The sequence below is a fragment of the Panthera uncia genome, assembly GCF_023721935.1.
Source record: "Panthera uncia isolate 11264 chromosome B3 unlocalized genomic scaffold, Puncia_PCG_1.0 HiC_scaffold_1, whole genome shotgun sequence".
NCBI lineage: Eukaryota > Metazoa > Chordata > Mammalia > Carnivora > Felidae > Panthera > Panthera uncia.
This window is the reverse complement of record NW_026057582.1, coordinates 85,511,087-85,538,275: the sequence shown is the minus strand read 5'-3', so window position 1 is coordinate 85,538,275 and position 27,189 is coordinate 85,511,087. Positions and strand designations below refer to the sequence as shown.

At 39.1% G+C, this 27,189-nt stretch overlaps 1 protein-coding gene across 7 annotated transcripts in view; it reads left to right on the top strand.

Annotated features, from left to right (window-relative positions):
* The first annotated feature begins 1,034 nt into the window (after nt 1–1,034).
* Nucleotides 1,035–27,189, top strand: part of TP53BP1 (tumor protein p53 binding protein 1) — a 71,534-nt gene continuing 45,379 nt past the window's right edge. For 5 of the 7 annotated variants that reach the window (XR_007453804.1, XR_007453805.1, XM_049613484.1 and 2 more), the window contains exons 1-11: nt 1,035–1,192; nt 1,769–1,953; nt 2,159–2,252; nt 2,687–2,771; nt 10,531–10,664; nt 11,238–11,396; nt 11,774–11,903; nt 13,702–13,868; nt 15,442–15,568; nt 16,501–16,595; nt 19,503–19,711. Coding sequence is in view for 5 of the 7 variants with exons in the window: in XM_049613484.1 (XP_049469441.1) it covers nt 1,186–1,192; nt 1,769–1,953; nt 2,159–2,252; nt 2,687–2,771; nt 10,531–10,664; nt 11,238–11,396; nt 11,774–11,903; nt 13,702–13,868; nt 15,442–15,568; nt 16,501–16,595; nt 19,503–19,711 (1,392 nt within the window). In the remaining 2 variants the exon portion in view is untranslated. The remainder of the gene's footprint in view (nt 1,193–1,768; nt 1,954–2,158; nt 2,253–2,686; nt 2,772–10,530; nt 10,665–11,237; nt 11,397–11,773; nt 11,904–13,701; nt 13,869–15,441; nt 15,569–16,500; nt 16,596–19,502; nt 19,712–27,189) is intronic. The other 2 variants (XM_049613482.1, XM_049613481.1) reach the window with 1 other exon arrangement.

The following is a 27,189-nucleotide window of genomic DNA, read 5'->3' as shown; positions in this document are numbered from 1 at the left end:
GCTATACCTAAGTCATTCTGAACCTGGGGTAGAGACAGAAAACCACCTCCTACTGAATGCCAGCTATGTATGTGCTTGGCGTTGGGCTAGGTACTTTCCCCACTGACAGCTGCTCTAGCTAGAATTCCATTCTAGATCCAACCACCACTTAAATAAAACAAAGCATATATTCCTTATGGTGTCTACTTCATTAAAACAAGTCCCAGCTGCCACACCTTCTATAAGACCCTGGCACCATAATTAGGATAATAGACTCTCAAGGCTTGGGAGGGATTTTTGAGGTCATGTAGTTAAAGGGGCGGCAGCTGTTCTCTTCTCCACGGAGTCTGAGAATCACCCTGCTTAATTCAATGGGAAGTGCAAAAAAATGTCTGGGGCTATAGTCTCCTTAGGTTTCAATCTCATAAAAGAGAGGGCAATGATAAGCGAATGTGAAGCTTGACCTACGTTCCAGACTGCAGAGGGCAATGGGAAAAAAATATGCTTTATTGGGGACCTCAGACAATGTAAAGGAAAAAAAAAAACAAACCCAAACCAAACCTAAACTGTCAGAGGCATAATGTGAGGCCCTCGAATTCAGTTAGAGGCCCACAAAAGGGATTCTAAGTGACACAGGTAAAACCCCAAGCATCCTGTCTGTCTTCAGTTTCACCAGCTCTGAAGTACTAGCCATCCTGGATCCTTGTCTTTGCCCTTTTATTAGAAATTGGGGAACCCTCTGCTTTTCTACGGAAGAAGGTAAGAGAAGGCGCCTCAAAGTGCATGAACGATAGAAAAGAAGTCTCTTCTCTTATATCTGAGTAGTGGTACACACAATTGTCCTGGAGGCAGGGGAATATATTTCACGCCCTCTCAAGGTCCCTTCGGTTCAAGGATACTGTCATTCTCTGGCTGTACTAGGGGGAGGGCCTGCAACGTCCATGCTGCCATGGAAACACGCCGCGGTGTTCCTTTTTCTTACGTGGGGCGGGGGACTCTGCCTCAACCTCGAATCATCCACAGGACTTCTTGAGTGGCGGGCAGCAGCAGCGAATGGGCGAGCCGGTACTGCGTGACGCGACGGGAAAAGGGGGAGTTCGCGGCCGGTGGCGGCGGTGGCTACAGCGGCGACCTGGGGATCGAGCTGGAGGGAGCTGGGGAGTGTGCAGAGACCTCTAGCTCGAGCGCGAGTGATCTCCCGCCGGGATGCCTGGTACCGTTTGCAGAAAGTGGGGGCGCAGTGAGCTCTGAAGGCTTGGGTTTCGGGTCTGAAGGGATGGCTGACCGGAGGGGGCGGGGTGGCAAGCATGGCGGCGGTGACGGGGAAAGGGTTGGAGGGCCCTGAGGAGGGGGTGGGGAAGCAGTAGCTAAGAAGGCTGGGTGGTCGTGAGTAAACGTGAAGGGCTGTGAGTGTTCTGGCGAACAGAAATTACAAAGCAGCCTTTTGGGGGGCGGTAGAGGCGCCAGAAATACGCAGGGAGAGTTGTGGGGGATGGAAAAAGAGGCGGGGAGAGAAGAGGTTAGGAAGGAGGGGAAAGGGTGTCTACGGGAAGGTGATGGAAAAGAAGAGGAAGAGAAGGATTGGCAGACTGATAGTAAATAACGAGGAAATAAGGCCTTGGAAGGTTTGATAGGAAAGTGTTTGCAGCGATTATAAATATAATCTAATTGGAGTCCTAGACTGGTCCCTTTTCCTAGTTCTTGCACCTCCGCCCCATTATTTAAGCTCAGACTGCGAGAGGAAAGCTAGTAGGTTACACAGAACTGATCTTTTGTTATTCCATACCAGGGGAGCAGATGGACCCTACTGGAAGTCAGTTGGATTCAGATTTCTCTCAGCAAGACACTCCTTGCCTGATAATTGAAGATTCTCAGCCTGAAAGCCAGGTTCTAGAAGATGATTCTGGTTCTCGCTTTAGTCTGGTATCTCGACACCTTCCTAATCTACAGGCACACAAAGAGAACCCTGTGTTGGTGAGTGATAATCTTGTTTGGAAAGGATTGAGGAAAAATTATTTTTTTATCTAATCAAGAACAATTAGCACATCTAAGTACTTAGGAGATCTCTATCTTTTGGATAAAATTGGTTGGAAAAACGAAATCAACACATTCACAAAAGTATGCCTTATTTTGGATTATTTCATATGTAGTAGGGATATTATGTATGTATGTTTTTTAGGATGTTGTGTCCAATCCTGAACAAACAGCTGGAGAAGAACAAGGAGATAGTAATAGTGGGTTCAATGAGCATCTGAAAGAAAACAAAGCTGCAGGTGAGATGTTTAAAGCTAATAGTCCCTTTTGCAAGAGTGCGCTTGTTGTAACTCGGTGGATCTAAACATTATGTGGTTGTGGTGAATGCGTATAAGGCACTCAGAAAGTTTTTTTTTTTTTTAAGCTTATTTATTTATTTTGAGAGACAGAGAGACCCAGAGGGGAAGGGGCAGAGAGGGAGAAGGAGAGGGGGACAGAGGATCCAAAGCCGGCTCTGTGCTGACAGTAGAGAGCCTGATGCAGGGCTTGAACTCACAACCTGAGCTGAAGTTGGATGCTTAACCGACTGAGCCATCCAGGTGCCCCAGAAAGTTGATTTTTTAATGTAGATGATTAGATTGATATTGTCCACATTTCTGAATTTGTATTAAAGTTTGGTATTAAAGTTCGGTAGTAAATGCCTTTTGTACTAATGTCCACTCTTTTTTTTCAGACCCTATGGATTCTTCTCATTTGGACACAGGTGGTACCATCAGTCAGGTCATTGAACAGTTACCTCAGCCAAACAGGACAAGCAGGTATACTAGTGTTGGAAGGAATTTATTTAAATTTATTAATGGATCATTTCTTTTATCTGTACCTATTGCCTCATCCCAATGATAAAGGGATTAATCTTATTTTTGTGAATTAGATAGTGGGAGTTGAGGATCATATTCACTGGTACATTAGTACTGATAGCCAGAATCTCTTTTGTGAAGGTAATAACATTTTTTACACTTGTATTATTCAAATTGTGATTTGTATTGTACACGTAAAGTAAATAATCATTCTTCATTCTTAGCATAGATATGACTTAATGGAAAAAATAATCAAAAAATCTTTAGGCATATTATCAAAACTATTAGGCATGCTTTCCATCTACCAGCTAAATTACCAGTTTTAGACCCAGGATGTTTATTAATTCATACCCTAAACAGTATTCAATTTTTACTTTGTCTTATGCGTAGTTTTACATTGTCCATTTTTTGAGTTTATCCTCTGTTAGGATAGGATCCTCTGTCAGAATTGGATGTTTGATACATATTCCCATTTAATTTCATCCTTAGAGCAGCTGTACAGTGAAGACATAATCTTCTTTCCATTACATAGAGGGGGAAACTGATGGGTGAAGATGTTAGATAACTTGTTCTAGAATATATTGCTTATAAGTGGCAACTGAGCTCTGAGCCCTCCTGACTTCAGTGCCTTCTCTTTCTTTTTTACTATTCAGTGCTTAGTCTCCTGCCTGAAATTACTAAAATCAAAAGAGAACTTAGATAACTTCAGGAGCCTTGTGGTGGCTGAGTAGGAAAAGGGAGCTAGTCAAAGAGGAGAATGTCAGGTTGAGGTGGTGAAAGACTATGGTTTTATCTAAAAAATAAATGCCCTCCCACCCCCTTTTTTTTGCCTTCTATTTAATACTCTGTTTGCACATAAGTTTTTTCTCCCAAATTATTAGTTGGTGCTTTGGAACAATCTACAAATTGGTGGGCTTATTTTGACCTGCAGGTGGCTTGTCTTTGGCCCACACATGGTTGTAAAATATATTTGAAATAATTGATAGAATTTTAAATGGGGAAATTTTACATAAAACTTGGATTTTCAGCTTCTGGCATTACTAGTCCAGAGGCAATGCAACTTTTGTATTATTGGTAACATTTGCCTAGAGCTGTGAGTAGCAGCTAACCTCTGCATAGGTGAGCATGAGTGCTCTGGTCTGTCATAGTCCCTACAATTCACTATTATATGTGGACACTGAAGTTAATTATTCATCTTTTATTGCAGTACTTTTGCTTTTGTTCTTAGCCACTTCACCCCTTTTTGTTACCTTGTTTTGCTTTCTGTAGGCATTTAAATTTATGATACTTTAAAGTGAACGTGTGCCAAAGTTATTTGTGTTTTTGTGGCCCAGCACCTTGGTTTGAACCAGTGGGGGCAGGAAGTATGTATACCCCTCATAAGTGAAGCAGTGCTGTTAGGGAAGTCCCATACTATCACTTTTCCCTTTTTGCATTGACGTGTTGCCCTTTCCCTAACAAAACAAAACAAAACAAAACAAAACAAAAACCAAAAAACCTTGAACGTTTACATTCAGTAAATGTGCAGGCACTGTGGTAAGGTGTTTTAAAGGGGCTTTGCCATCATGGAACTTATAATTCAACAGGGAGAAAGGTGTTAAATCATTACATAAACAGCTGTTCAGTTACAATTGTTATTTCAAAGAGGGAGGAAAGAAAGAAAATATGACCTAATCTGTGTGATAGGGGTAAGCCTCTTTGAGGAATGTGATCTAAACTATAAATATGAATTTGTTAGACATGTTTGAAGAGCTGGGGAGAAGAGTGGCTGGTGGGAGGAGGAGCTTTCCAGAGGGAACTGCAAGTGCAAAGGCCATGAATCTAGAAAGGATTTGGGGTTGATTCCAAGAGAATGAAAGTTCTTCAAAACACAGGTATATTGATCTCCGTTTGTATGTATTTATTCGTTAATGCAAGTATTTTTTAAAAAGCTGCTTGTGAACTTTTTGCATAAAATTCCAAAAAAATCTTCCTCTCTTACCTAGTGTTCGGTTGATCTAAGCTGATGGTCCTAAACATGGAGCATCCTAAAGTATACTAGAGAAATATAGATTGTTTTATTTCCCTGTTAAAAATAAAATCTTTAAAACAATAAAATAAAATGTTTAAGTATTCTTTACATCCAGCATGGGATTCTAACTCACAACCCCAAGATCAAGAGTTGCATGCTTCACTGACTGAGCCAGCCAGGTGCCCTTCTCTATTAAACATTTTAAAAAATTGAGATAATTATAGATTCACATGCAGTTGTAAGAAATAGTATGTAGAGAGAGATCCTTTATAAACTTTGCCCAAATGGTAACGTTTTGCAAAACTATAGTATATTAACCAGGATATCTGTATTGATAAAATCTACTGAATGATTTAAGTTTCCCCACTTTTACTTGTATTCATGTATGTGAATTTTTATAAAGTCTAGTTACATCTGTATCTGCCACTGTGGTCAACATACTGAATGGTTCCAGAATCACAAGGAACCCTAGTGCTGTCTTTTTATAACCATATTCACCTCTTTGTCTTACCTGAACTCCTGGCAATCGCTAATTAAGACTGTCCTTTGTAATATTTTGTCATTTCGAAATGTTATGTAAATGGGATCATACATTAACCTTTTGGGATTGGCTTCCCTCCCCGCTTCCCCCCCCCCCCCCGCCCCCCCCCCCCAGTCAGCATAACTCCTGGGAGATCTGTCCAAATTGTTGCATATATTAGTGGTTCATTACTTTTTATTGCCCAGTAGTTGTTCCATGGTATGGATATACCACAGTTTAACCGTTTACCTGTTGCAGGAGAGCTGGATTGATAGGGGTTTTGGCTATTGCAAATAAAGTTGCTCTGACCTTTTGTGTGCTAGTTTTTAAGTGAACATAATCTTTCTATCTCTGGGATAAATGGTCGTTGGGAAATTGCTGGGCTGTTTGGTAGTTGTATATTTAGTTTTTTAAGAAATTGCCAAACTCTTTCTGGAGTAACTATACCATTATATAGTTTCACTAGCAGTGTAAGAGATCCAGTCTCTCGCCATTTTTACCAGCATTTGGTGTTGTCACAATTTCTTATTATGACCGTTCTGATAAATGTGTAGTGATATCACATTATTTTAATTTGCATTTCCCTAGTGGCAAATGATGTTAAAAATCTTTTGATGTGCTTATTTGCCATCTGTACGTCCTTTTCAAGGAAATGTTTGTTCATGTCTTCTGTCCATTTTCTAATTGGATTTTTAAAAACTGTGTTTTTAGAGTTCTTTATATATTCTAGTTATTAGTCCTTTGTAGGCTATCTGGTTTGCATATATTTTCTCTCACTCTAGTTTATCTTTTCATCCTCTTCAGAAGGTTTTTCACAGAGCAGTTTTTTAATTTTAGTGAGATCTGTCAAATATTTTTAACAGAGTAATATAAATACATAATTTATTTTAAAAATAACTTATAATTAAAAGCAGAGTCCTTTCCCACCCTTGGTGTCCTTTCACAGAGGCTATGCTGTGTGTTTTAACTTCTTGGAGAGGTTATCTTCCTGGTGCTCAATACTGTTGTAAAACTAATATTTTACAATATTGTAAAACTAATACTGCCATTTCTTATTTTATCAAATTAAGACAATTGAATTCCATAATGAAAGATGAGGATTTAACTCCATACACTCCCAATTATTGATAATTATTTTAGTTCTTATGTCAGCTACTTTTGTACTTCTAAATAATGTATTTAAACCTTTGTTTTCCTTTCCATTAGCTTTAGACAGTAGAGAAAAGTTTAACCATTAGGACTGGGTTTTTTTTGCCTATAATCTGATTTATTTCAAGCCTGTTTGGATTCACCTGATCATTTTACAAATATTTATTGGATATTTCCTATATGCCAAGCATTGTTGAATTTTGGAGATGCAGAGGATCAGAAAAAAAAAATCATAGACCTTAATATAGCTTACATTCTTGTATGGGATATAGCAATACATGATCAATAAGTAAATAGTATGTTAGAAACTGATAAGGGCTGAAGAGAAAAATATAGCAGAGAAGGGGATAGGAAACATCAAAGGAGTTGCAAGTTTAGATAGGGTGACTTAGGGAATGCTTGGCTGATAAGACATTTGATTAAAAGTTCTTGAGTGGGGTGCCTGGGTGTCTCAGTCAGTTAAGTGTCCGCCTTTGGCTCAGGTCATGATCTCAAGGTCTAGGAGTTCAAGCCCCGCATAGGGCTCTGTGCTCACAGCTCAGAGCCTGGAGCCTGCTTTGGATTCTGTGTCTCCTTCTCTCTTTGCCCCTCCCCTGCTCGTGCTCTGTCTCTCAAAAAAAAAAAAAACAAAAACATTAAGAAAATTCTTAAGTGATCTCTGCTGTTATCTGGGGTAAGTGCAATCATTGCATAGAGAACAGCCAAGTGCAAAGGCCTTGAGTTAGGAGTGTGCCTGGAATATTTGAGAAATGGCAAGGAGTTTAGCATGGCTGGAGTAGAGTGATGGACAGAATTGGGAGAAGAGGTCAGAAAAGTAAGGGGCACCAGAATATGTAAGGCCTTCTGGGTTACTGTGAGGAAGTCAGCTGTTACTCTTGTTGAGATAGGAAGGCATTTAAGGGTTTTGAACAGGAATGACATGATCTGACTTAGATTTTAATAGGATCACTGTGGCTGCTGGATCAAGAGTAGACAGAAGAGGGTACAATTTTTATTTGTTGATTGTACCTTGATAAAGCTGGAGAAAAAATTTAAAATCCATTTAAATTAAAAAGGAGAATGGACTGAAGGAGGAGCAAGGGCAGAGGCAGGAAGACCAAGTAGGAGACTATTGAAATAATTTAGGCAAAATGACTGTGGCTACACCAGAGTAGAAGTAGATGAGGAGTGGTGAGATTCTGGGGTTTTTTTTTAATTTTTTTTTTTTCAACGTTTTTTATTTATTTTTGGGACAGAGAGAGACAGAGCATGAACGGGGGAGGGTCAGAGAGAGAGGGAGACACAGAATCGGAAACAGGCTCCAGGCTCCGAGCCATCAGCCCAGAGCCTGACGCGGGGCTCGAACTCACGGACCGCGAGATCGTGACCTGGCTGAAGTCGCACGCTTAACCGACTGCGCCACCCAGGCGCCCCTGGGTTTTTTGAAAATAGGATTCAAAGGCTGATTGGATGGTGGAGTATGAGAGGAAGGAGGTAACAATGATTCTGCATTTTTGGTTTGAGTATTAGAAGAATGGGGTTGCTGCTAGATGAGATGGAAAAAGACTGCAAGAGGAGAAGGTCAGGTTTAGACATGTTGAAGTTGAGCTGCCTTTTCAATAAACAATTGGAGACACTTGATGATGTGCAAGTCTGGATGGAGCTCAGGGGGAATGTCTTAAGCTGGAGATTTAAATTGCAAAGTCATAAGCATGTGGATGATATTCAAAGCCATGAGCCTGGGTAAGATCATTAAGGAGGTGAGTAAAGATGGAGAAGAGCTCCAAGGACTCACTGAACTTAGAGGTCAGGGAGGGACATGAAGGAAAACCACTAAAGGAGACTGAAGAAGAGCCAAAGTATATGGTTTGTGCTGTCTTTCATTGCTCTTCTACATTTTGTCATGTTTGCTCTTGGACTTTGTTTCCCAAGAAACTCAACTTGGGGCTGTATTTCCTGAGGTTATGTAACTAGTCTTCCTGGTTACATAGGTAATGTTCTATTTTTTGTGTGTGAAAATCTTTACTAGTCCCTTTTCCTTGGATCATGGTCCCCTAACTTTGCAAATTTATGTGTTCACCTCTTTATGCTCATTATAGTTCTGCTTAGTAGTCTTTATATGAAATAATTAAATGTGTAGAAAGCTTCAAGGAAGCAAAAAATGTTATCTATAATTCTGCCACCCAGAGGCTAATTGCTGTAAACATTTTGACATATTTTCCTTCTTTTTTTGTGTGCACACTTGATAGCTGACATGTGTAGAGTAAAATTTTGTGTTTGCTGACTTTTTTGCTTAACAACATGGAGTTTTTCCCATGACAGTTAAGACTTTTTTTTAAAAATTTTTTAAACGTTTATTCTTTTTTGAGAGAGAGAGAGAGAGAGAGAGAGAGACAGAGACAGAGACAGAGACAGAGCATGAGTGGGGGAGGAGCAGAGACAGAGGGAGACACAGAATCTGAAGCAGGCTCCAGGCTCTGAGCTGTCAGCACAGAGCCTGATGTGGAGCTTGAACTCATGAACTGTGAGATCATGACCTGAGCCAAAGTTGGCTGCTTAACCGACTGAGCCACCTAGGCGCCCCGACAGTTGAAACTCTTGATAAGTTTACTGAAGTTTTTTTCTTTTAAAAGTTTAAAAAAAATTTTTTTAATGTTTATTCATGAGAGAGACACAGAGGGTGGGTGGGTGAGGGGCAGAGAAAGAGGGAGACACGGAATCCAAAGCAGGCTCTAGTCTCTGAGCTGTCAGCACAGAGCCCAAAGAGGGGCTCAAACTCATGAACCACGAGATCATGACCTGAGCTGAAGTTGGCCACTTAACTGACTAAGCCACCCAGGCGCCCCTAGGTATTTCTTAATTACAGTAAACATTGAGAAATAAGTTTGCATAAGGATTTTTCTACATTTCAAATTATTTCTTAAAATTGAAATTATTGAAATTATTAGGTGTATACATTGTTTTGGAGGTTTTTTTAGAAACATTTTTGCAAATGTTCCAAGTGTTCTCCAGAAACATTCTATTAGTTTATAGTAAACTCAATGGTTGAGTCTCGTAAACAGTATATGATAGTGCTTATCTCAGGTTTGGGTAGCACTGAATAGTAGTATAGTATTGACAATTTTTTTTTTCCCAATTTGATGGGCAACAGTTGTTTTCTCTATTTTCCTACATGTTTAAGATACTTATATTCCTTTTTTATGAGTTGTCTGTCTGTTCACCTATGTCTTGGGGTTCTTCATGTGAATTCCTTCTATTTTAGGGAGACTGTTACTTTGTTCTATTTGTTGTAGTATTTTTTCCTGATTGTTGTCTTTTACTTTTATGTTTTTTGACCTGTAATCTTAACTTCTTCTAAATATACAGGCCTTTTACCAGAATTTTATTCAGACATTCTGGTTCTATGTATGTAGTCTAAGATTTTTATACTAACATATTTTTGTGTAGGGACCCTGGGTGGTTTAGTCGGCTAAGCTTCTGACTTTGGGTCAGGTCATGATCTCGTGGTCCATGAGTTCGAGCCCCGGGTCAGGCTCTGTGCTCACAGCTTGGAGCCTGGAGCCTGCTTCGGATTCTGTGTCCCTCTCTCTCTCTGACCCTCCCCCGCATTCACTCTCTCTCTCTCTCTCAAAAATAAATAAACATTAAAAATTTTTCTTAAATATTTTGGTGAACTGTGTCTGGTTCAGCTGATGTATCTTTGAGTCCCTTCACTGCATATCCAATGCATATCTTACTGTGTCACTTGTCAGTTATTCTCTTGAGAGTAAGGTTTTTCTCTCCCTGCTTATATTTTTTCGGAGAAAGTGAAAACTCAAATGTGTTTATTCCTTTCTTCTGTTAAATATTTTGTGTTCTTTAATTCAGTGCAGCGTTTTGAGTTGTTATCCTTTCAGGTGCTTTCTGTAGAAAGAAGCACTGATGGGGGCGAGGCTTTTTACTTTTTTCAAATTTGCGTAAGAGGTGGTTGGTGTGTGGGCTGTTACAATAAATTTAGAAGAGTGCTTTGAGCAAAGTGTCCCAACCTATCTGAGAACACATGATTGTGTCTTTCCATGTAGTGTTTTGGGAATGTCAGTGGAATCTGCTCCTCCTGTGGGAGAAGAGAAAGAAGAGGAGGTAGAAGAGAAGGAGAAGGAGGAAAAGGAAGAAGATATTAGAGATGATACTACCACACACTCCCTTGGTGCTGAAGGTAGCTTTATGCCTTTATCTAGATAGTAGATTGTTCTAAGTCCCTTTAACATAAGCATGAAGATATCCAAATTTCTCTTTGTTATCAGGTTATAGATTTCTCATCATTAAAATGAGGATAGTCATTAAGAAAGTCGCATTTGTCTAAGATATTCCCCCTAATTTGATGTTCAGGAATTTGATGCTCATTGGATAGCTCTCTTTCTGCATATTGACTCTTTTTCTTGTTACATTTGGTTTTCAAATATTTTGGGAATGTATGCTTTGTGGGTGGAAGTATAATCTGAATTACTGTGTGTGTGGGTATGGTTTATGTATATCTTCAGAAAGTAGACATAGTCTACCTATATGTTAGGTGCTCAGAAGCTTTTAGAATATGTAATTTTTGTTTCGTTATGTATTTTTCCCTTTCACTTTTAGTGCCTTTATTCTTGAGTTTATTTTGAAAAACTTTGGAGGCAGGGCTTTCTTGTGAAGGACTTAAAATGACCTTTTTGTTTTGCTAAGGGACAGGACCTTACACAGTGCATAATATTGTGGGATGCTACCTAACTTCTTGGGGTTTTGTTTCTAGATCCTGCCCCAGCACAGTTGGGCTTTGGAGTTCTGGAACTCTCCCAGAGCCAGGATGTTGAAGAACATACTGTGACATACGAAGTAGACAAAGAGCCTGTACTGCCAGTAACTACCAACTCTAGTTACACTGGGCTGTCTGATGTGGATGCTAATATTGGTATGAAACATGTTTTTTGGCATTTGGAATTGTTTATAAGCATTTTCGTTCTAAGCTAGAGCTAGTTATTCATTCCTTAATACAGTTTATAACTACTAGGTTAATATAATCAAGTTAATATAGTAGGGTTGCAGAGTTGTCTGGCAAATACTTGTTAGTTGATGGGTTGCAGATTAAAAGTTTTGGAAAGGTTTGTTTTAGTTTGGTTTGGTTAGTTTTGATTAAGGTTACTGGTTATTTTCTTTTTGCATTGATGTCTGTTTATATTTTCAAATTGGACTTCTTTTGTTAAATCTTTGCCTTTAAAAAAGCATCTGGGACTGCTTCTAGTACTTTGGAAAATTAAGTATCTCCTTCCTGTCTTCTAAAACTTCAAGCAATTAAGCATGAAGAACAGTCCAATGAAGATATGCCCATGGCAGAACAGCCCAGCAAGGATGTCCCTGTGGTAGCACAGCCCAGTAAGGATGTACATGTGGTAGATGAGCAAAGTTCACCACCTGCAAGGTAAACTCTGCTCTTTTAGGTTTCTGCTATAGTACTTTATAGTTTCTAGAAAGTATTTTTAAGTTTCATACTTGTTTTACTTGGCTAGATGGAAACATTTTTAGAAATTATTGATTTTCCTCCCCCCTTGTACTGTGCATATTTCTGGTCCAGTGGAAACTAATTATTTATGAATTCTTAACCGTGTCCTTATCTTTAGGCATATTACAAAGCCATTTTATTGTTGCCGTTAATTGTAAGCATGACTCCTTAATCTTTGGTTGTCATTCCTCTCTGATCTTTGTCTACAGAGACACTGTCTCTGTGGGAGGAGTTCCTATTTTCTCTACCTCTAGTGTTATGAGGAATCACATGAATATTATATTTGAAAATTTACTGTTCTTATAATTGAGGAACACCCAGATTGCTTTCAGTCCTCATGTATCCTACATCTAATAGTTTATGGTATAGCTATGGACGTATTCTTTTCCCAAGTCCTATAGTGGAATTGGTAGGAATTGGGCTTATCCTTCTGCTGTGCCTCTGGTGATTATCGTGTCCCAAACTGCATTGCCTCTGGTCAACAGCTCACGTTTGGATATGGCAGAGGAAAAGTGGGATGCGTCCAGTTTGGGAATAAGCACTTGAATAAGCATTCAGTATTTTCTTATAACTTCCTTCAATACAAATGGTGGGGAATGGAGTCCTGAACAAAGTTGACTATCAAGAGAAGTTGTTTGGTCTTTTTTTTTTCTTTTAATTTTTTAATGTTTGTTTATTTTTGAGGGAGAGAGACAGAGCACGAACAGGGGAAGGGGAAGAGCAGAGAGAGAGGAAACACAGACTCTGAAGCAGGCTCCAGGCTCCAGTTGTCAGCACAGAGCCTGATGCAGGACTTGAACCCATGAACCATGAGATCATGACCTGAGCCAAAGTCGGAGGCTTAACCGACTGAGCCACCCAGGCACCCCAAGAGAAGTTGTCTTTCTAATACAAAACACTCACCCTCACACGGGCTGACATTTTAGGTTTTTCTTTAGGAAGTTTCCCTGTAGCTAGTTTTGCTAACTTTTTAATAGGCGAACCTCCCAAGTCTCTGGAAAGGGGCCAGCAATGAGAGTTTTACATGTGTGAGTGGTATTGGTATGAAGGATTCTTGGTTTGGGGGTGAGGTTGAGCAGAACAAATGGAAAAGGTCAGCAGCAGATAATGTGTGTGGTAATAGCACAGAGGATAATTCACATCTAAACTTTGTGGAAAGTCCTCATTAGGACTGGCATTGTTGTGGTTTGGTTTAGAATCCTTCATGCTCACGTAGGTAACAGTATATGTAACAAAAATCCTTGAATCACTCATGAGAAATCATGGACAGCATGCTGCACAGCTGTGAGCAAAGTTGGAAAATTGCTGTGTGAGAGACTGAGACAAGATTTTAAATGGGCTGAGGTCTTCATGTCATTATAAAAAGTAGCTTGTTTCAACTTTGAATAAATAGAGCCCCTGGAAGTTTTGAAATTATTAGAGAACACAAAACAGGAAAGGCTTCTTCTATTTCTTTTTTCTTTTCTTTTCTTTTCTTTTCTTTTTTTTTTTTTTTTGAGAGAGAGGAAGAGGCAGAGGGAGAGAAAGAATCTTAAGCAGTCTCCATGCTGAGTGTGGAGCCCAACCTCAATGCCCATGAGATCATGACCTGAGCTGAAATCAAGAGTCAGTTGCTCAACAGACTGAGCCACTCATGTGCCCCAGGAAAATCTTAATTCAAAGGTGAAAGCATTTGAATGTATAGCAACTTTTTCTCCTGGTGGTTTGAATTTCCTAGGTCAGAGGACATGCCTCCTTGTCGCAAAGTATCTCTTGCTGCTGTGGAAACAAAAGAACAAATACCTGCTCAAGAACTTTTGGAAGGTGGACTGCAGATTCAGAAGTCCCCAGAGCCTGAGGTTTTGTCAACTCAGGAAGACTTGTTTGACCAGAGCAATAAAACAGGTATAAAAGAGTGATTAGTTGCTGTAGCTCCTCTTCTCCGAAGATCTAAACTTTATTATTATTGTTCTGAGCCTACTGTTTGAATTAGAAGGCACTTTATAGGTATGCAGACTTGTTTGTAGTATGGAAGGAAAATACATTTCTAACTGATTAATGAGAAAGGCTTTTTGGGAATGATTGCTGTTTTACATTTTTAAAAAAAATTTTTTTAATCTTTATTTATTTTTTAAAATTTTCTTTTTTTTTAACGTTTATTTATTTTTGAGACAGAGAGAGGACAGAGTATGAATGGGGGAGGGTCAGAGAGAGGGAGACACAGAATCGGAAGCAGGCTCCAGGCTCTGAGCTGTCAGCACAGAGCCCAACGCGGGGCTCGAACTCATGGACCGCGAGATCATGACCTGAGCCGAAGTCGGCCGCTTAACCGACTGAGCCACCCAGGCGCCCCTAATCTTTATTTATTTTTGAGAGACAGAGCACAAGCAGTGGGGAACAGAGAGAGAGGGAGACACAGAATCCGAAGTAGGCTCCAAGCTCCGAGCTGTCAGCACAGAACCTAACATGGGGCTTGAACTCACGAACAGTGAGGTCACCACCTGAGCCCAAGTCAGACGCCCAACCGACTGAGCCACCCACGCGCCCCTGTTTTACATTTTAACATAGTTTTCTCTCTGTGTTGGAAATGGAGATTTTGAGGAATAATATAGTAAATTTAATATTAAGGACAGAATAGCTATTAGAGTCATCATAGGTCTTCAGATCTTAATATCATGGTAATCAAGTGTTAAGTTTTTCATAATTCCCTGGGCAATAGTCTGCCTACTCATCTATTTATTAGTTAGTTCATCTGTCAGAAATAGGAAGTTATGGCCTAGCAGAAAGAAATTCCTTTATACTTGGGATTAATGCAGCTAATACCCCTGTCTGTTGCTGAGAAGTGACCAACAGGAGATTGTTCATAATATAAGTCAATAATGGCTGCTCTTATATTCTTTTATTAATGCATTAGTATTTTCTGTCTCCTCTGAGGAGGCCCAGGTTCTAATCATGAAAACTGCATTCATATCATCAGGTGTGATGCACATTGTTTTACGTCTGCCATCTGTTTCATGGCATGAGCTTTACTTCACCATAGGTAGACCTTGGAATAAAAGGCTTACTTGCTGTTTTACAATAGAAGCTTCACAAGAAGCAGAGCAGCCAAGCAGAGGGATAAGGATTCTGCCTTTTTCCTCCCAAGGTTTAATCATGATGGAAAGGACTAAGGAATATGTTTTGTCAATTCTATATTAAAGAAACCCGTAATTTAGGGAGGATGGTATTTAGTGGTCACTTAGAATTTGTGTTAGCATGGCATTCCATTGATTGTACTACTATTAGAAAACAGTTTCTGCTCTCTTGGAACATGGTTGGAAACATTGATCTTACTGTTTGCAGTACTGAGTGGCTTGCTTGCTTGCTTTCTTCTTCCTCCTCTTCCTTTTTTTTTTTAAACTCAGGATTGTCAATCTGAGAAGCAAATGAAACTAGATTTTCTCTCTCTCTCTCTCTCTCTCTCTCTCTTTTAAAATAGCTTCTGATGGTTGCTCTACTCCTTCAAGGGAAGAAGGTGGATGTTCTCTGGCTTCCACACCTGCCACCACTCTGCACCTCCTGCAGCTCTCTGGTCAGAGGTCCCTTGTTCAGGAGAGTCTTTCCACGTAAGTAAGCCTAAAATAGCTCTGCCAAAGAAACATGTATCTGAGGGTCTTAGGCTAAGGTTGAAAGAGCTGAAATTGCTAGTCTAGAATTATTTTTAAAATCAAAAAGCAAACTCCAAAAAGCAAACTCTAGGCTTTAGAATTTTGGGGTTAAGAACTTAGTGGACCTATTGAAGGCAGGTAGCTCTGCTTTCCCATATGGAGGTTTTTTGGTTTTTTTTTTTTTTAGTTTTATTTATTTAAGTAATTTTTACAGTCGACTTGGGGCTCGAACTCAGAACCCTGAGATCAAGAGTCGCATGCTCTTCTGACTGAGCCAGCCAGGCACTCCCCCATTTGGAAGTTTATAATAGTAGCCCAATTGTTTCACTAGACAGAAACTGCCCAGTTATATTCTGTTATACAACCAAAACAAGCATACTGCTCTTCTATTTGACCAGCAGTTCTTTCCATTTAACCGCATAGGGGTGGAGAATAGATTGTACTATAGTTGACCTTAGTTGGAGTTCTTTATCTCGCTGTTATGGCAAAGAGATTTGCTTTTTTTTTGAAATAAAAATGTGCATGATCTTTCTAATATTAGGTAAAATTTGGAGTATTTTTACCTCAGTTTTGCACGTGAATTTATTTTTTAGCTCTTTGTCATCTTGCTTTGCAATCATGATGTCCTTGTGTTTGATTGTTTATTTCTCTTATAATCATATGGCTTTATCCTTATTATTATTTTTTTTTAATTCTAATTTTGGATATGTCTGGTGTGAGAAATAGTTAAGTATTATTCATGGCTCTTCCATCAGCCTCAGGTAGATGTTTGAGAGATTGCTAATAAGATTTGTTTGGATGACTTAGATATTTTTGCTATCAGAAAGTAAAAAACAAATGCACAACTGTGGCTGTGGTACAATAACCTGTGATTCTCTCTTTATATAAAGGAATTCCTCAGATCTTGTTGCTCCTTCCCCTGATGCTTTCCGATCTACCCCTTTTATCGTTCCTAGCAGTCCCACAGAGCAAGAAGGGAGAAAAGGTGAGCTCTCGTGATCTGTCTGTTGCTCTCAGATTAGACGAGCAGCAGCACTTCTTCTGCCTTGCAGAACGTACTGTTTCTTTATATGTTCAGACACTGTGACCTAAACTATTCAGTAGGACTCATGTCTATCTCCCCTTCAGGGATGTGGCCTAGTATAAGGGGCTCATTCTTATGAGAATTCTGTATTTTTGACTTAATTTTTAAAAAGATCTGTAGGGTAAAATTTGTTAAGATAGAACTCAGAATAGTATGTTATGTTAGTTTATTAGTGAAGAACTGGGTTTATTACTAATAACCCAGAAGTTTCCAGCAACATGTTGACATGCTTCCAGGGGAAGGGAACCAAAAATTGTTTCTTTTGCTATTTAAATGTTATTTTTGTTATCATCAAGCAGTTTTAGTCAAAGAATGGCTAGGAGCAGGTCGTAGAAATTTTGATTTCATTCACTTCCTCCTTTGAGGACCTGGTGATTTTACATTACTTTATTCACAAGAAAGATTTCCTTTTTACTTAATTTATCTCGTTATCTATATCTCTTTTACTCTCTCTTAGTCTTATATCCAGTCACTCAAGGTATTTCTAAGTTCCTACTACTTTTACGAAGTCTTTTCCAATAAATTTCATGATTTTCTCCTTTTAATTCTTTCACATACCAATGATGGTATAATGGTTAATATTTATTAAGCACTTACGGTATGCCAGGCACTGTTTGGTGTGCTTCTCTTTGGCTCTAGGTGCTTTTCTTTGTTTTTGTTTTTGTTTTTTTTTAATTGAACCCTCACAACAATACTAAGAAATAGGTGTTACTCTTTTTTTTTTTTTAATTTTAAAAAATATTTATTTTGAGAGAGAGCAGGGGAGGGGCAGAGAGAGAGGGTGAGAGAGAATCCCAAGCAAGCTCCGTGCTGTCAGTGCAGAGCCCACCATGGGGCTTGATTTCAGGAACTGTGAGATCATGACCTGAGGCAAAATCAAGAGTCAGATGTTTAACCGACTGAGCCACCCAGGCAACCCGAGGTAGATGTTTTATCTCCATTTTACAGAAGAGGAAATGGAGTCACAGAGAGATTTCACAACTAAGTCATAGAGGCAGAATTTGAACTCTGGCAGCTGCCTCCAGGTCCTATGGTCTCATCTGTTTATATGCCTCCTATGATATCCTGCTGTCTCTACTCTTGAGTGATATAAATATAGAAATATGTTTAACTTTTTCAGGTTTAATTTACCCATGACAAAATGTAATCTTAACTTTCTTTTGCCATTAAATTTGGGTCTTGTTGTTTGTCTTGAAGTCAATTGTAGGTAGCCAAATAGACTGGTATCATATTAAGCATAGCATGATTAATAATATCTTTAGTAAAAAATAAAAGTCAATCCATTCCACAAAAATCCTAATGCAAGTTAAGTTTGGTTTGTACTTAAAACCATTTTTTCTATTTATAGTGTGAAAATTGAATATCACATAAATATAATTATACTAAAAATACTTTCTCCATGATTGTAAATATAATTAATACTCACTGTAGAAAGTTTGGAAAGCCCATAGGAAAGTAATAAGAAAATAAAAGTGACCTGGATACCACAATCCAGACATGATTAGCACTTGGATATATTTCCTTTCAGAGTATTTTCTATGCATAAAGAAGTATTTTACAGACTTGGGATTATGTTATATATATGATTCAGCGTTCTTTTTTATTCTTTCATATAACATACTGTATTTTCTCCTGTCAATTGTATTTTGGATTTAGTGTGTTTGCTTAACATGTGCATAACTGTTTGTGGCTCTATATATGCTTGCTTCCTTCCTTTCTTTTCTTTCTTTCTAAAATTATTAACCTTTTTATATGTAGTGCTTAGAACAGTAGGTCCTTAATAAGTACTTTGTCATGGCGAGAGAGATGAAAATGAAACTGAAACGGTGTAATGAAAATACTTAGCACAGCTGTGCTAACATGCTCAAGGCCTGCAGCACCAGATCTGGAACCTAGCATTAGACTGGAATGTGAGGTTAAATCAAGCAAAGCAGCAAGGGTAGGCACCAAGGTGAGGTATAGTCAGTAGCATGAATGTAGGTGGCAGGGAAAAACTTAGTGGTATATATAGATAATTTGTGAATGTGGTCTAGAAGGAAGCCTGTTTGGGGTCAAGTTGTAAAATAGGGGAAAAAGGGTTGATAAATCAAGACCTAGCTAGCTAGGCTGGCTCTGAGGAAGAACCTGTTAGCCTACAGGTGGGTAGTATACTATGGGAAAGCATTGGGGAGGTGGTGGTGGTGTGTGTTTGTGTTTCACTCTTGAGCAATTTATCTCAGGATTAGTGGCTTACCCTTAGTTCTTTGATAAATCACTGCTGATTGGCACTGACAGATTTTTTCTTCTTCTGTATTTTCCTGGCATTCATTTCTCTCTGCTTAGCAATTGTTAATGCAAATGTAATGAGTTCATAAATAAGTAGATATTGGAGTGGTGAATAAATTTGCTGCCTCTCAAGGCCTGTGGCAGAATATACGATGGTTAAATTAGGTGACATTAACGTGGGTGTTCCCATACAATTTGTGGAAAAACTGAGTAATGGTAGGGAAAGGGGTTCAGAGGAGCTGAGTTAATTTAACATTTCAAGGGGATGAGTGGGTATCCCCAGATGAATGCCCCCTCCCCCACCCCAATGAAATCTATATCTGAGGATTTGGAGAGTGTGGACCTTCCTCCTCCCAGGGGAAGAAAGCATTGCTAGATTTCTTAGACTCAGTCTACTATTAATCTGTCAGCTTTTCTGAAAATTAAATCATTATTTTTTTAGGAATGGAAATTGCTGTGATACAGTTGTTACTAGTGGTATTGGAACATGAGTAATATTGATGAGTGCTTATTTCTCAATTTGTTTTTCCTGTTTTAAACCAGATGAGCCAATGGACATGTCCATGTTATCAGAAGGAAAAGGAGAGTGTTTTGAGAAGAAACTACAAGATGAAGAACCATTGGAGATAGAACGCCCCCCTCTCCCACCTGAGCCCACTATATCACCTCAAGCCTCAACACCAGTGTCTCAGAGCACACCAGTCTTCACTCCTGGGTCACTGCCTATCCCATCCCAGCCTGAATTTTCTCATGTGAGTATTATAGAAAAAGTGTTTTCCTCTGAATGTCTTTTTTTTTTTTTTTTTAAACAATTTTTGAGGTATCATGTATAAACATAAAATTTACTGATTTCAAGTATATAATTTAGCAATATTTAGTACATTTACAGAGTTGTGCAGCTGTCATCACAATCTAGTCTTAGAACATTTCCAGAGTTACTTATGTTTAAATTTTATACTAGGTCTTTAAATTTTTGAAAATGTTAGTGCAAAATTGAAAGGGGTATTAATCATTATTCTATTTTAACACAACTGCTACTATCATTTTTGTCTTTCCACACGCCTGCTTTTTTTAAAATAAAGTTATTTATAGTGAACATACAACTTTCATCTTCTTTTTCCAGTTAACATTGCACCATAATGGTTTTTCAGTGTTACATAGTCCTTATACTGTCTTTTGAAAACTTGTATGATATTTCTCTGAGTGGATGTACCATAAGCGAATTCCCTCAGTACATTCCTGTACTGAGGGTATCAAGATGGTTTTTAGTTTTCTTTTCTTTCTTTTTTTATAAATTTTTTTTGAAAGTTTATTTATTTATTTATTTTTTATTTATTTATTTTTTAATTTTTTTTTTTAACGTTTATTTTTGAGACAGAGAGAGACAGAGCATGAATGGGGGAGGGTCAGAGAGAAGGAAACACAGAATCTGAAATAGGCTCCAGGCTCCGAGCTGTCAGCACAGAGCCTGATGTGGGACTCGAACTCGTGGACTGCGAGATCATGACCTGAGCCAAAGTCGGCCACTTAACCAACTGAGCCACTCAGGCGCCCCGAAAGTTTATTTATTTTTAGAAACAAAGCGGAGGAGAGGCAGAGAGACATAGAGAGAATCCCAGGTGGGCTCTGTGCTGACGGCAAGCCCCCAGTGTGGGACTTGAACTCAGGAACCATTAGATCACGACCTGAGCTGATACCTAGAGTCCAACACTCAACTGACTGAGCCACCCAGGCGCCCCTGGTTTCTAGTTTTCAAATGAGACGTCAGTTTTCTTCTTTTATAAAAGCAAGGGAGAACTAACATCTCTCTTGTGTAATTCTAAATTTAAATACTAAAAAAATAAAGTGCAGGTTTTATTCATAGTGAATTGAAGGTCCTTAACTAACTAAATCTAAGTGACTATATTATATGTTCAATCTAAATGCCTCCTTTTAACAGACTAATTGGGAGGATTGTTTTTAGTGTTACTGGGAAAACTTCTTTCATGTCTTTCAGTTTACAGATGTTATAACAAAAGTATATTTAAAAATGAATAATAATGAAATACATTTTAAATTTAGTGTAGAGGAGACATTAGGAAGAAAGTAGTTTAATTGCTTTCTGGAGTTTTAAAACTTGTTAAAAATTACATTTTATGCCAATCAGAAGCGATTTGGTGGCATGGTTAATAACGACTCTGGAGTCAGAACTTCTAGACTTAACTCCTGGTGCTGCCATTATTACCTTTGTGACGAGTTAAAACTGAGCCTCACTTTCCTCATCAAATCATATGGAGATATGAATACTACCTACCTCGTAGAAAGGCTTTTTCTTGTGTTATTTATCTCTGTAACTCTACATATCATGATTATACTTTCACGCATTCTTTAAAAATTTTTTTTAGCTGGGGCGACTGGGTGGCTCAGTCGGTTGGGCGACCGACTTTGGCTCAGGTCATGATCTTGCGGTCCGTGAGTTCGAGCCCCGCATTGGGCTCTGTGCTGACAGCTCACAGCCTGGAGCCTGTTTCAGATTCTGTGTCTTCCTGTCTCTCTGACCTTCCCCCATTCATGCTCTGTCTCTCTCTCTCTCTCTAAAATGAATAAACATTAAAATAAATAAATAAATAAAAATAAAAAAAATTAAAAAAAATTTTTTTAGCTATTTCTCCATCTTCCTAGTACAGTTACATTATAATTTTGTTTAAATCATGATTGAGTTTGCATTATTATGAACACTATTATTATAAACACCATTCAGAGCAGAATCTGTGGAATATTATTATTGTTCATGTTTACATCGCTTCTTGTTTTTATTCTGGAATTGATAATTGTCTGTTGCATTTGTTTAGTTTTCTACAATTTTCTTCCATCAATCCTAGGCTCTCCACCAGTTGTCATAATCTCCTCAAGATGTTTGAGGCCCTCAAACTTTATCTCTTTGAAGAAACCTCTTTTGGAGACTCCAAATTTCTAATCTGTGTTGTTGCCTTTTGTGCCTGGTGCATCACTCACTTCCTTTTCACTGTAGTCCTTGGAGGTTGTTCTTATTTGAAATTTTTCCTATAATAGAATACTTATTGTTTGGATGTTGAAATAATTAGTTTTGGAATTTTCTTGTTTCGTTGTTTCTCTTTAATTTTCTGGGGGATTTCCTCAACTATCTTTAAAAAAAAAAAGTAGTTTTGGGGGCACTGGGTGGCTCAGTCAGTTAAGCATCTGACTTTGGCTCAATTCATGATCCCACAATTCATGAGCTTGAGCCCTGCTTCTTCAGGTGAGCTCGAAGCTTGCTTTAGGTGAACATGAGTCCCGTTTCTAGTGAGGCCCCCTTCTCTCTCTCACTCTCTCTCTGCCCCTCAGGGGATTCTCTGTCTCCACCCTTGCTCACTTGAGCCTCTCTATCTCTCAAAAAAAAAAAAACCCAAAAAACCCAAAACAAAAAAACCTAAAACTAGTTTTTGGGGCACCTGGGTGGCTTAATTGGTTAAGTGTTTGAGTCTTGATTTCGGCTCAGGTCATGATCTCATGGTTTGTGAGATTGAGCCCCATGTTGCGCTGTGAGCACAGAGCCTGCTTGGGATTCTCTCTCTCCTTCTCTGTCACTTGCACACTCTCTCTTTTTCAAAACAAATAAACATTTAAAAAAATAGCCTTATTGAGATAATTGAGATATAATTCACATACAGTATTGTTCACCTTTTTTAGCTTTTATTTTTATTTTTTTATTAAAAAGTTTTTTTTTTTACTTTTATTTTTTTAAATTTACATACAAATTAGCATATAGTGCAACAATGATTTCAGGAGTAGATCCCTTAATGTCCCTTACCCATTTAGCCCATCCCCCTTCCCATCCCCCCTCTACTAACCCTCCCTTTGTTCTCCATATTTATGAGTCTTATGCTTTGTCCCCTCTCCCTGTTTTTATATTACTTTTGTTTCCCTTCCCTTATGTTCATCTGTTTTGTCTCTTAAAGTCCTCATATGAATGAAGTCATATGATACTTGTCTTTCTCTGAGTAATTTCACTTAGTGTAAAACCCCCAATTCCATCCATGTAGTTGCAAATGGCAAGATTTCATTCTTTTTGATTGCTAATACTCCATTGTATATATATACCACATCTTCTTTATCCATTCACCCATCGATGGACATTGGGCTCTTTCCATACTTTGGCTATTGTTGATAGTGCTGCTATAAACATTGGGGTGCATGTTTCCTTTTGAAACAGCACACCTGTATCCCTTGGATAAATAAATACCTAGTAGTGCAATTGCTGACTCGTAGTATAGTTCTAATTTTAATTAAAAAAAAAAAATTTATTTTTTTAACGTTTATTTATTTTTGAGACAGAGCATGAACAGGGGAGGGGCAGAGAGAGAGGGAGACACAGAATCCAAAACAGGCTTCAGGCTCTGAGCTGTCAGCACAGAGCCCAACATGGGGCTCGAACTCACGGACCACGAGATCATGACCTGAGCCGAAGTCGGACGCTTAACCGACTGAGCCACCCAGGCGCCCCCTATTTTTAGTTTTTTGAGGAATCTCCATACTGTTTTCCAGAGTGGCTGCACCAGCTTGCATTCCCATGAAAAAAAATTTTTTTTAATGTTTATTTTTGAGAGAGAGAGACAGACATGGCATGAGTGGGGGAAGGACGGAATGATATGGAGACACACAATCCAAAGCAGGCTCCAGGCTCTGAGTTGTCAGCACAGAGCCCAATGTGGGGCTCAAACTCACGAACTGCGAGATCATGACCTGAGCTGAAGTCGGATGCTTAACCGACTGAGCCACCCAGGTGCCCCTCCAATGGGTTTTAGTATATTCACAGAGTTGTGCAGTTAGTGCACAATCTAATTTTAGAACATTTTCATCTCTCTTCTTCCCTTCAAAATATCCCATCCCCTTTAGCAGTCACTCCTGTTTCTCCTATCTCCAGCCCTAGTCAACCACTAATCACTGTCTCTCTCTAGGTTTGCCTGTTCTGGACATTTCATAAGTGGAATTATACATTATGTAGTCTTTTATGATTGGTTTCTTTAATTTAGCTGTTTTCACAATTCATTCACGTTGCGGCATGTATCAGAACACTATTCCTTTCTTATTCTGAATAATACTACATTTTATGTATATAGCACATTTTATTCATTCACTCATCAGTCGATGGACATTTGGGTTGTTTTCCATTTTTTGCTTATTGTGAATAATGCTACTGTGTACATTCACGCACAAGTTTTTATGTGGACATGTGTTTTTATTTCTCTTGTATATATGCCTAGGAGTGCATTTGCCAGGTTCAGCCTTCTTTTGACCTTTCTCTGAGTTATTTCTACTTATGGGTTTTTATTTATTTAAAAAAGTTTTTTAAATGTTTTATTTATTTGTGAGAGACAGAGACAGAGCATAAGTTGGGGAGGGCAGAGAGAGGGAGACACAGGATCTGAAGCAGGCTCCAGGCTCTGAGCTGTCAGCACAGAGCCCGATGACATAGGGCTCAAACCCACAAACTGTGAGATCATGACCTGAGCTGAAGTCAGACACTTAACTGACTGAGCCAGCCAGGCACCCCTCTACTTTTGGGCTATTTTTCTCTGAATGTGCTTTCTTTTTATTAAAAAAATAATATTTTGTCTTGTGTTATAGATATAGTATCTTGTCTCCCTAGGGTTATTAGTAACAGTTTTTTAAAAGATACTGATTTATTTAGAGAGAGAGCACATGTGTGGGGATGGGCAGAGAGAGAGGGGAGCGGGGAGAGAGAGAATCCCAGGCAGGCTTCATGCTCAGTGCGGAGCCCGACGTGGGGCTCCATCCCATGACCATGAAATCATGACTTGAGCCGAAATCAAGAGTCAGATGCTTAACCAACTGAGCCACCCAGGTGCCCCTATTAATTGTAGTTTTTTTGAGACATTTTCTACTCCCTGGAATAGTCATGCTTCTTCAAATAGATTTTAGTTAGTTTTGATGCTTCATTTAAAAAAATTTCTTTTTAATGTTTGAGAGAGAGAAAGAGTGCAAGTGGGGAGGGGGCAGAGAGAGAGAGGGAGACACACAATCCTTAGCAGGCTCCAGGCTCTGAGCTGTCAGCACAGAGCCTGATGTGGAGGTCAAACCCACAAACCGTGAGAACATGACCTGAGCTGAAGTCAGACGCTTCAGCTGACTGACTGAGGCACCCAGGCGCCCTTAGATGTTTCATTTTCGAATTGAATGGTTCCTTCAAGTGTCTGATAATCCTTGATTGTTTGCTCAAAGACAGTCTGATTAGAACTTCTGAACATTAGATGTTCTGAACTGGTGGTGGGTGCTTATTTCTGGGATTCACTGTGATGTGATCTGCTGGGCCATTTTGGGGGTCTGCTAGTATTAGTATTTTGATTTATCTCGGCTTGGTCAGGTTCCCCAGAAAAATGTCTAATTTCCTGTCTGCTGGCTGCCATTGTTCTAGAGGTCTGTTGACAGAAGAGGGCTGGGGGTGTTGAGAGTCAGGTTTAGGTTCCATTCAATAGGTAAATTTTCACTTAATCTCCCTGTTTTCAGTATGGTACTTTCTGATAATTATTCCTCTTTTTCTTCAGGGATGCTCTGTTTTACTCCAGGGCAGAGGAGGGTCAGGGAGAGAGGATCTGAGAGCTGAACTGCTCCTTTTTTTTTTTTTTTTTTTTAGTTTATTTATTTTTTGTAATCGCTATACCCAGCGTGGGGCTCAAAATCACGACTCCAGAGATCAAGAGTCACATGCTCTACTGACTGAGCCAGCCAGGCGCCCCTGAACTGCTTCTTAAATAGCTTTGCAACCAGTCCTCCTCCTGTTTTTAGCTCCACCCTCACCACTTCCAGACTCACCTGATGCTGCTGCCAAGTCCTGAATCTTTTTTGGGCATGGTGGTTCTGGGGTGTAATTTGGGTTGCTTCTTGGCTTTCTCTACTGCTGGCTTAGAATTCAGCTTCCACTAGTCTGTGAAATAGATGATCATTCTTCCAAAATTCTGTTGCTGTTATCTTTTCTTCTGGTTTTTTTTTTTTTTCCCTTGAAAAATCATGTTTAAAAAATTTTTTCCTTTACTATTGCTTAGTGGGGTTTTGGAGAAGAGTTAAGGGTGTGTATTAAATCCACCATCATAATTTAGAAGTTGTATACATTTTTGCCCCTATATATTAAACTTCTTACATTTTATTCTTAATGGCTAACTTTTGCATATCTGTTATTTTGTCTGTACCATGGTTACTGGAGTCCAAGTCAGTCTAATTTTGATGTTGTAAGATCTAAATATTTATCAAATACTGATAAAAAGGTAATTGAGATAAAGGTAATTTTGTGTATTTTTTCTTTCTTTTTAGTAGTTATTTTGAGAGTGTGTACATGTCCATGCACATACTCATGCGTGCGGGGGAGGAGCAGAGAGAGAGAGAGAGAGAGAGAGAGAGAGAGAGAGAAAGAAAGAAAGAATCCCAAGCAGGCTCTGTCGTATCAGTGCAGATCTGATTCAGGGCTTGATCCCATGAACCTCGAGGTCACAAACTGAACTGAAATCAAGATTGGGAAGCTTATGGGGCGCCTGGGTGGCGCAGTCGGTTAAGCGTCCGACTTCAGCCAGGTCACGATCTCGCGGTCGGTGAGTTGGAGCACCGCGTCAGGCTCTGGGCTGATGGCTCGGAGCCTGGAGCCTGTTTCCGATTCTGTGTCTCCCTCTCTCTCTGCCCCTCCCCCGTTCATGCTCTGTCTCTCTCTGTCCCAAAAATAAATAAAAAAAAAACGTTGAAAAAAAAAAAAGTTAACAAAAACATTAAAAAAAGATTGGGAAGCTTAACTGACTGAGCTGCCCAGGCACCCCTATCTTTTTTAATGTATTTGTTAATTATATAGCCGTTTTGACCCTTGACTAGGATGTAAGGGATGATGAGAGGATTAGTACTTGATGCTTTTCTCAGTTTTGATATACATAATAATTTTGGGAATGAAAAATCAGATTATAGATGATTATATGAATAGCTCTTAAACTCCGTGTATGTGAGACCAGATTTTGATTAGCTGGATAATGTGGATTTAGGTCTGTAATGAATCTAGACTTAAAGATTGACTCACACTGAGCATAGTCCTGACAGTTCTCCGTCAGTCTTTATCCAGACCCCTGAGGGGATTCTCTTCACTTAGCTCAGTTTTTCTGACCAGGTCTTCAGGGAGTCTCAGTACTGTGGATTATTTTGGGTCAGACACTCAGAGGCTAGCTAGGATCAGGTAGTC